This window comes from Panthera pardus, unplaced genomic scaffold, assembly GCF_024362965.1.
Source record: "Panthera pardus isolate Hobbes unplaced genomic scaffold, ASM2436296v1 HiC_scaffold_24, whole genome shotgun sequence".
Classification (NCBI taxonomy): Eukaryota; Metazoa; Chordata; class Mammalia; order Carnivora; family Felidae; genus Panthera; species Panthera pardus.
Genome location: NW_026526810.1, coordinates 89,900,154 through 89,910,187, shown reverse-complemented (window position 1 = coordinate 89,910,187; position 10,034 = coordinate 89,900,154). Strand labels below are relative to the sequence as shown.

Here is a 10,034-nt window from a genome sequence, read left to right as displayed (position 1 = left end):
GTATAGAGTTTCAGATTTACAAGACAAAGAGAGCTATGAAGATGAATAGTGGTGATGGTTTACAACATTATATATTTGGGGCACCTGGGTGGCTCAGTAGGTTAAGCTATGATCTCACAGCTTGTGGGTTTGAGCCCTATGTCAGGCTCTGGTTGACAGCTCAGAGCCTGGAGCCTGCTTCAGATTCTGTGTCTCCTTCTCTCTCTGCCCCTCCCTACTCACACTCTGTCTCTCTCTCAAAAATAAATAAAGACATTAAAAAAATGTATTTTAAAAATAGTTTAGATGGTAAATTTTCTTTAGAGTGTATTTAAACACAATAAAAAGTGGAAAAAATTAGTTCAGTAAAAAAAAACAAAACTGAAGTGTTTGGTTTACTATACAAACAAACAACAACTACAACAAACAATATAAATGTTTGACGAAATATCTAGGCATGGTGGCCCAACCAAGCTAACACATAAAATTAACTATCACAAGTCCACCCCTTGTCAACTAGATATTCATTTATGTCTTCCTAAACCTTACTTATTTTTAAGTTTATTTATTTATTTTGAGGGGAGAGGCAGAGAGAGAGGGAGAGAGAGAATCCCAAGCAAGTTCCACGCTGTCAGCGCAGAGCCCAAAAAGGGGTTTGATCTCACAAACTGTGGATTATGACCTGAGTCAAGATCAAGAGTCAGATGCTTAGGGACACCCAGGTGACTCAGTAAGTTAAGTGTCCACCTCAACTCAGGTCATGATCTTGCAGTCTATGAGTTTTAGCCCCGTGTCGGGCTTTCATTGGGCTCTGTGCTGACAGCTTGGAGACTGGCGCCTGGGGCCTACTTTGGATTCTCTCTCTCTCTCTGCCCCTCCCTGCTCATGCTCTGTCTCTCTTGCTCTCAAAAATAAATGAAACATAAAAAAAAAATTTTAAATAAAAGAGATGCTTAACCACCTGAGCTACCTAGGTGCCCCCATAAAAAATTTCTACTGTATTGCTGACATACTCTTCCTTACCTCCACTGTGGAGTAGCAGATTTCCTCTTGGTAGTCAGGAACAATCAATCACCCCAGTAAGCACCATAACTCCTTCTTTGCCATTGATTCAGAGGTATGAGGAGCCCAAAGTGGAAAAGGCAGCTGTCTAAACTCCCAGTTCAATGGAATCATTATTGTACCTCAAAACCAGCAGGTTTTTGGGTCCCTCGGTAAATGGACCTGAGTAGCATACGCAAATGAGGGCTATGTTGTCTCCAAAATTCAAAAGGCCCACCGGGCATTGTACCTCTTTTTTGTTGTACCATGTGCAACATACTAGTTCAACCAGCATAATGTCATCAGTGTAACGAACCAGTGTGTTATCTTGTGGAAGGGAAAGGAGATCAAAACCCTGTGAACCTAAATTATGATATAGGGCTGGAGAGTTGATACCCCTAAAGTAGAAGAGTGATTGCTGCCTTCCCAGGTGAAAGCAAATTGCTCTAGGTGGTCTTTATTAACAAAGGTGGAAAAAAAGACGTTGCCAGATCAATAGCTGCCTACCAGGTACTAGGGCATGTGTTGATTTGCTCAAACAATGAGACTATGCTGTAGCAACTCCAGTTGAAGTCATTATCTGGTTGAGTTTATAATAATCCACTGTCATTCTCCAAGATCCATTGGTCTTCTGCAAAGACCAAATGGGTGAGTTCAATGGAATGTGGGGAATCACCACCACTGCATCTTTCAAGTCCTTGATGGTGGCACTAATCTTTGCAACCCTTCCAGGAATGTGGTATTGTGTTTGGTTTATTATTTCCCTAGGTAGAAGCAGTTTTAGTGGTTTCCACTTGAGCTTTCCCACCATAATAGCCCTCACTCCACAGGCCAGAGAAGCTGTGTAGGTATTCTGACAGTTGTTGAGTATGTCTATTCCAATCATACATTCTAGTATTGGGGAATAACCACAAGGTAGATTTGGAGATCCACTGGGGCCACTGTGAGGCAGACCTGAGCTAAAATTTGATTTATCACCTGACCTCCATAAGCCCCTACTTTGATTGGTGGACCAAGGTGACATTTTGGGTGTCTCAGAATTAGGGTCAGGTCAGAGTCAGTGTCCAGCAATCCCCAAAAGGGATTGTTTTTTTAAAAATTATGATTCAGGGGTGCCTGGGTGGCTCAGTTGGTTGAATCCGACTTCAGCTCAGCTCATGATCTCACTGTTCATGAGTTTGAGTCCCTCATCTGGCTCACTGCTGTCAGTGCAGAGCCTGCTTTGAATACTCTGTCCCCCCCCCCCCCGCCCCAGTCCCCCCAATCTCTGTATCTCCCCACTCATACTCTCAAAAATAAAATAAAAACACTCAGTTTTATGGTTTACTGACCATTTCTTTTTATCCCAAAGCATAGTTACCCTGTTAAACATTCATAGGTCCCCTTGGGGAAGACTAAGAGAGAGATTAACAGTATAAACTTTTGGAAGTTTACTAGGGTCCTTCCTTAAGGGGACCTGGACTCCCTTTCTTTCAAGGGGCGCTGGGCCTGTAAACTTGATCAAGTCTGGAAATTGATTGAAGGGCTATGACTTTTTATGATTCAAGCTAGATTTTGGTTCACTTGAGCTAGACCTCTTATATGGATCAAGTGAGAATTTAGTAGGCTTCCCATATATTTTTCTGCTAGGAACACCATGATCAAACAGACAGCATAACAGGTCTCCAGTCAGACAAATCTGATTGCTGTTTTGACTTTGCTGCCCACTATGGTAATTATACCCAGTTTGCCTTTGGTGATGGAATGCTGCCATTTGGACCCTGACAATTCACCATCCAGTTATTCCCATTGCATTTAGGATTCCCAAACTAGTAGCAACAGTTCCCCACAGTAGGTTCTGGCCTACAGACAAATGTGATCGCGGAGCTCTTCAAGGATGCTGAGGCTCCCCTCACAAATTTATTTCTCACTGTTGTGGTGAAAAGTGTCCACTGGAAACTTCCAAAGTGGGTGGGTAGGTCTTAAGTGACAAATGCACCCTAATTTTATGGAACTAGATAGCAGAGATGGTTGCACAACACTGTAAATATTTTCAGAACTACTGAATTGTGCACTTTAAAATGATGAATTAAAATGGTGAATTTTATGTTAGTGAATTTACCTCAAATTTAAAAAAATCTCAAAGACTACATATAGAATATTTCCATGAATTGAGTAGAAAGTAAGATTAAACATCTTATTTTAAGTGAAACTACATTGGTTCCTAGTGATCACCACTTCATCTTCTAGAGATCAATGAACTTTCAAGTATGGGCCAGAGGCCCCTTTCATCTTGGCAGAGAAAAATGCAGATACCTTGAGCCAAAGTTAATGAATAACTCTGGGTGTGGTGCCCAGGAATTAGCTTTAATTATCTCCACAGAAATTACTGAATGCACACTAAAGTTCGAGAATCATTAGGTGCTCATAAGTCACCCATTAATAATTTTCTCTAAATTTTTGGTTGGTCCAAATGTTAATAGCATCTGTTTGTGGTTTCAAATAGTCACTTTTATCTACTCTTTGAAAATCAGATGATTTACCCACCTCCTGTTTTCTCTTTTCCCCCCAACAAGTCCTCAAGTATTCCTGGTTCAGAATTTTCTCAAAGAAATTCAAAAACTAGAATGATAGAATTCAATAGTAATCGATGCAGTTCTCTGGTCATTTTTACTCTTATCTTGATCTACTTCTCTCCCTTAAGTATTTTCTTGCATGCTCTTTCTGATGCCCACTTTCCTTGACAGACAAAGCAGAAGAAATGAATTAATTAGTTGATAGGCAGACGTTCCCTGTATTACTTAGTGTTCCTGCTCCTATCTTATCGGTCTAGTGCCCTAAGGAGGGAGTTTTGCTGAGTACTTCAGTTTTTGTTTTTAAAGAAACACCTGAGTGTCGTCCCTTTCACTGTGGACTTTTACTCGTATGTTTTTATGCAAGATACCTAGGCGATCTTTTGGGGATGCCTTCAGAGCCAACATAATAACTTTAGTATTGTTTATGTCTAGCCGGACCTCTCATTTTTGCAGTTTGGAGCACAAACTTGGCTCCCACTCTTTCCTAAACTCTCCAAATGGTTTATTTAACATTTTGAGTTCTTCAGCATGGTTTACTGTGCCCTACGATGCAGTAATGCCCTGTACCATATGTCTTATGGCAGCACCCCTTAGCATCTATAATTCCCAGTTTCTTCTGAAACGGCATCGGCGCCCTTCGAATTTACAGTCGCCTTCTGCTGTTGGAAATTGTGACGACTTGCAGCCGGCAGGCTGGAGAATCCTCCTAGGCTCAGGATCCTTGCCGGACGCGGTGGCGCGCGCCTGTAGTCCCAGCTACTCGGGAGGCTGAGGCAGGAGGATCGCTTGAGCCCAGGAGTTCTGGGCTGTAGTGCGCTATGCCGATCGGGTGCCCGCACTAAGTTCGGCATCAATATGGTGACCTCCCGGTAGCGGGGGACCACCAGGTTGCCTAAGGAGGGGTGAACCGGCCCAGGTCGGAAACGGAGCAGGTCAAAACTCCCGTGCTGATCAGTAGTGGGATCGCGCCTGTGAATAGCCACTGCACTCCAGCCTGGGCAACATAGCGAGACCCTGTCTCTTTTGCGTTCTTTCCTTGTATCTATCGTAACACAACGAGAAGTGGCATACTTGCATTCTTGCCTGGCAGTTTTCCTACTACCCCACGAGTCCCCCATGGTGGGGCAATCTTCTATTATTTTGTATCTCATTTCAAAACATTATGTAGCAAAACACCTGAATATTCAGGTTGCCAAGCGTTTACGGAGTTCCTATTGTATACCAGGTACTATGCTGAGGCAAGGGGATGCCAAGACCGAGGTTAGACGAAAATCCCACAAGACGTCGCAAAACGCTCTTCGGAGAGCGTCCATCAAAATAGGAGCTCTTTTTTGAACGTTTCTTCGCCTTTATTGTTGAGGGTAATTGTAGGTAATTGTAGGGTAGTTCGTTTCGTTATATTTCAAAATTCTACTCGTCCAGTTAACCGAATGGAATGGGCTCATTGCTCTTGCATACCGAACCCTACCGCCCATTTGGGGGAAATCCTCCCAGTACTCTCATCATAAATTGTTATGACCAGCAGAGGTCGCTAGGGAGGTCAGCTTGAGTCCTGAAACACAAGAGGGAAAGGTGACCGGACTAGTCCGTCAGCTTTCCAGGAAGGAATGCAGTTTCAAGAGAATAGTTCGGATCTATGTCTAATTGTTTTGGTATAACGAAAAGCTAGCTGACGGCGGCTTGATATTCCAATTCTTCAGAAAAGCGACGCAAACACGTTCGCTTCAAGGAATATTGGGTCTTCTGCGCGGCCGTAGATTTCGGCCAAGTGCGCCTGCGCATAAGAGTAGCGGCGTTGAGTCAGGGAGTCAGTGGAGAAAACTGCGGTAGCGACCCTCAGACCTCGCCATGAAGACTCGCTTCAGCACCATTGACCTCCGCGCGGTACTCGCGGAGCTGAATGCCAGGTACTGAGCGATAGGTGACTACGCTCTTGCGGGGAATACAGAAGGCAGACGCCGGTGCCCCGTGGTGGAAAAAAAGACCAGCCTGATGTTTCCACTTAATCCCCCAGTGCTCCTCTGCGGACCTGGCTAGGCCTGGGTGGGTGAGCGCGTGACATCTTTCCCGTGGCCCTCGGGATATCTGGGGACCCCAGCGTCCGCATGCCCCACACCCCGCACTCCCGGGCTGCTTGTCTCGCTGGATCTTGTGTCAGGCTTTGGCGGGGCCCTCGCCGAGCTCTCGCCTTGTTGGCCTGAGTTGCCCCGGTCTGGCAGCGAACCTTTATTAAGACACCAGACACCAAGTAGACGCCGGGGTGCCCAGCAGTCTTTTGCCTCAGGGGTTTCCAGACCGGAGGCCTGGTTTCTTTGACACTCCTCCTCATTCCTAGGAGACGGAATATTGGCGTTTTAGCTGAAAGTAACATTCTGATCTGGTTTCTGTTATGCAGCTGTGTGAGCTTTGCCATTTTTTCCCCCAGAGTTTTGTTACCTTTTTTTTTCTTTTGTAATAAAGGGGGTTAGATATTTCCTTAGAAATATCGGGTCATTTCAAGGACGCAGGGCAATGCATGGTGTTCCTAGGACTGCTCTTTTTGTCTTAACTTTTGTTCTTAAGAAGTTACACTTCTTTTGGGCTCAGTGCCTGGTGGCCTTCACTCTGCTCCCTGGTTGACTCCATATCCTTTGAGTTGAAGATCCCCTCTTTGAAGGCCCTGCTTCCTCCTGCGGCTTTAATTTGAGTGAAGTTTTGTATTTCACATGTTGTTACGTGTTTCCTTTCTCTTGCAGCTTACTAGGAATGAGAGTAAACAATGTTTATGATGTGGATAATAAGACCTATCTTATTCGTCTTCAAAAGTAAGAGCATTTTACAGGCTTGTTTGATCTTTGGTAATTAAATATGAGATTATTGATTTTTTTTTAACCTGCACTTTTAGTCTGTTTTATTGAGTTAGCATTGACAAATGCCTTAAAGAAAAATTTAACTTTTTTCTTCCACAGACCAGACTTTAAAGCTACACTTTTACTTGAATCTGGCATACGAATTCACACAACAGAATTTGAGTGGCCTAAGAATATGATGCCATCTAGTTTTGCCATGAAGGTAAACTTTAAGTTATACTTGAAGCTAAATTTTAAGGCCCTGATATTGGTCGCTAACAATTTAAGTTTTAAAATGTTTGGTTTTCCTTCACTATTATGAATAAAGTATAGATAAAATAGTTGATAGATACTGGGATGAATAAAGTAGACATTTATTGACTTCTCCCTGTTACCCTTCACACCCCAGTATGCTCTAGATCTTTCAGTTCTCACAGTCATTATTCTAGTTTCAACTTGTATAACATTCCCATAAAGTCCTTTGAATTGCAGTATACTTCTTGCTATCAAAACAGTTCTTTGTTAGACCAGAGTTAATTTTTCTAAAGCATCATTTTCATTAGTTTCTTACCTTTTATGATTCCCAAATTTCTGAATTCATATCCTATCTTCTAGTATTCTTGGTTTTCTGTGATATGCCCCCCCTTAACCTTTTCCTAGTTTTCTGCAGCTCACTTTTGAGCTGCCAATCTGTATTTTATTGAAATACTCAATGACATTAGTATGTTACCAATCATATCTTTTTACTTTTCACTTCTCTCTTTGCTTTTGTCTTGTTTTGTTTTTTCTATTAAAACAGAGAGTCTGCATTTGTGGACGTGTTACCTGTCCGTTTATTGGCATAACAAAGATACTGAAAGTTTATGTGGTACAGAAGAAAGACATTAGAATCAAATATACCTAACTTTGAATTAATGATTTTGCCGCTAAATAATTTTATAACCCAGAAAAGTAACTTAACCTCTTGAAACTTAGTTTCTTTAAATGTAGAATGCGGATAATAACTCCCTCATGGGGTTATTGGTGAGGATTATTTGAAGTAACATGTAAAGCACCTAACACAATGCCTGACACATATTAGGGCTCCATATGTATTAATTTCCTTCTTCCTCTCCTCCTCACTTTCCTTCAGAAATTTATTTGTTTTGGCATTGTGTTATTTCATTAGAGGCTTTACAGAGAAGAATCTTATCCCCAGCAACTTAGAATCTGTTTTGGATTACAAGTTAGGTAAGTGTTTCCCAAATCACAAGGCCTGTCACAAAATTATCAAACTCTTAAAAAGTTTAATTTATAGTAACCCCAAATGGTTCTTTTGGGAATTGTCCTTAATAATGGTGACACTTGGTATTTGTATAGCATTTTTCAAAATAAATTAATAACGTATATTTTGAGCTGTTTAATATGTCAGTGGATATGAAGAACGGTTATAGTTTTACAGATGATAAGATACATGATACTGGGATTGTGTAAAAATCCCCAAATCAGGCTATACCAATAGGAGGCCAAACACTCTTAAAAAAAAAAAAAAAAAAAAAAAAAGTTAGAATTTTATGAGTTAGGTGTACATGTTAATCTAAATGTATATAGAGAGATACCCTTCAATGGAGCAGACACAGTGTTAAGCACATGATAAATAATTTAAAATAAAGAGCTGCTACCTTTGTATGGCACAGTCATGCTCAGTTGTGGCAAATCACAGTGATTGTTCTTCATTCTCACATTTGGGGATGCCAGTGATAGCTTTGTGGCACTGTTGTTTTCACCAAGCTGCTAATAGGGAAATAAATAAAACAAACATTATGTATGTACTGTATGCCCATCTATACTCATGATAAGTAATCTTCCCTTTTCTCCATTCCATGGTGTGGATTTCTGTTCCTTTCAAGGATGCCTTTTATCTCCATTTTAACTTTGTTTTTCTTGAATAAAAATACTACTGGGGGCCTCTGGGAGGATTGTGATTTTCCCCTGGGAGTTTAAAAATAGCCCTATATGTAGGTCACTGTTTAAATCAAAACCGTTATAGACCACTCGTAGAACTATTGAATATAGGAGGGAGAGATTGTTAGAAGTTTGAAAAGGCTTATTATATCTGCCTGAATGTATAAGTACATAAAATGAGAATTTTCGTCAATTTGAACTATTAGGTCTGGAGAAGAAGTCTTCTTGGTTATGAAAGAGTTGGCATTGGTTCTAAAAATGATTGTATATATTTTTAAAGGTGAATTTATATTAGCTTCTCTGTAAAATTTATCTTGAATTTGAGTCTTGAAAGCATTCTTTCTTACTGGTCTTGAGTAAGCAACCTTCCAAATTACAGAATTAGAAACAGTGGTAAGAATTTTTAGGCACTACAGAGTAGTCTTGTTTCTGGTTCATATTATACTTAAATATTTGTACTAAAGGATGGTACATATAATCTAAAGCAATAGGTGTTGACCAAGTAATTTATATTTGGGTTTAAAACGTTAATTGTATTTTAATTGCTAATAAGAAAAGAACATCATGATTAGGGATAGGAAGAATGGGATTTGATAAGGAATAAGAGTTATTATATTTGGATTTGAGCTAAGTTGGTCAAAAGCTTTGGAGACAGTACCAGAAAAATTCTGTCTGGGCTATATTAATACATTTGTGGGAATAGAAGGTAATTGGATGTATGTTGAAGGCGAACTTACAGAATACCAATAAGCTCATGGTTCAGAATTTGTATTTGAAATGGAAGTTTGGTGGAAACCACTAATTAATATTGAACACAAAGGAAATTTGGGATCCTTAAAAGATGAGACTGGAAAGAGGCTTTATGAAAAAAGGTTGTGGCTTTGAGTGAGGTCATCAGGGTAAGAAAAAGAGATTTAGCAGTGATATAAACAACAGTACCTTTCTCTATAGGGCAAAGTACAAAATACTGTTTCAGAGTTAGCAGTCAGAGTCCTGACAGAAAGTGTTTTTCCTTTGATTATCATCTGCAGCCTTTTGTTTACTATTTTTTAAATGTTATTCTTGATGGAAATGAAAAGAGGAAGCTTATTTACAAGCCAATACCAAATGGTTAGGAATTCACTTCTATATGAATGCCCTTTTCTTCTGTTTCCCACTAGTGCCGAAAACATTTGAAGAGTCGGCGATTAGTCAGTGCAAAACAACTTGGTGTGGATAGAATTGTAGATTTTCAATTTGGAAGTGATGAAGCTGCTTATCACTTAATCATTGAGCTCTATGATAGGGTAAGTTAAATTTGGGTGGTGAGATGAAGGATAATTCATTGTTGTATTGTTAATTATCTGTGTAATACTATTATACTGTAAAATATGGGCAGGGAACAGCAGCTGTAGCCCATCTGAAATTGATTTTTGTGTGTGGTCTCAGGTAGTGAGTGGTCAATTGAAATTTGTGTGATACCCTCTTTAAAAAATTTTTCTAAAAACTTTATTGTTTTCAAATGATTGTGGATTCACAGGAAGTTGCAGAGATAGAGATGTCCGTTTCCCTTAGTTGTTACATTTTACGTTATTATAGTACAATATCAAAGTCAGGAAATTGATGCTGGTACAATGTATGCATCTAGTTCTGTTCATTTTACCACCTTTGTAGATTCATGTAACCACTACTGCAATCAAGATACAGA

At 40.3% G+C, this 10,034-nt stretch overlaps 1 protein-coding gene across 2 annotated transcripts in view; it reads left to right on the top strand.

Moving 5' to 3' along the window:
- Positions 1-5,261: 5,261 nt before the first annotated feature.
- The window catches only part of NEMF (nuclear export mediator factor), a 56,288-nt gene continuing 51,515 nt past the window's right edge, over positions 5,262-10,034 (top strand). Inside the window, exons 1-4 of one of the 2 annotated variants that reach the window (XM_019451883.2) lie at positions 5,262-5,482; positions 6,311-6,379; positions 6,524-6,626; positions 9,508-9,633. In XM_019451883.2, the coding sequence (XP_019307428.2) occupies positions 5,424-5,482; positions 6,311-6,379; positions 6,524-6,626; positions 9,508-9,633 (357 nt within the window). In that variant the 5' untranslated portion in view covers positions 5,262-5,423. The remainder of the gene's footprint in view (positions 5,483-6,310; positions 6,380-6,523; positions 6,627-9,507; positions 9,634-10,034) is intronic. The other variant, XM_019451884.2, reaches the window with a different exon arrangement.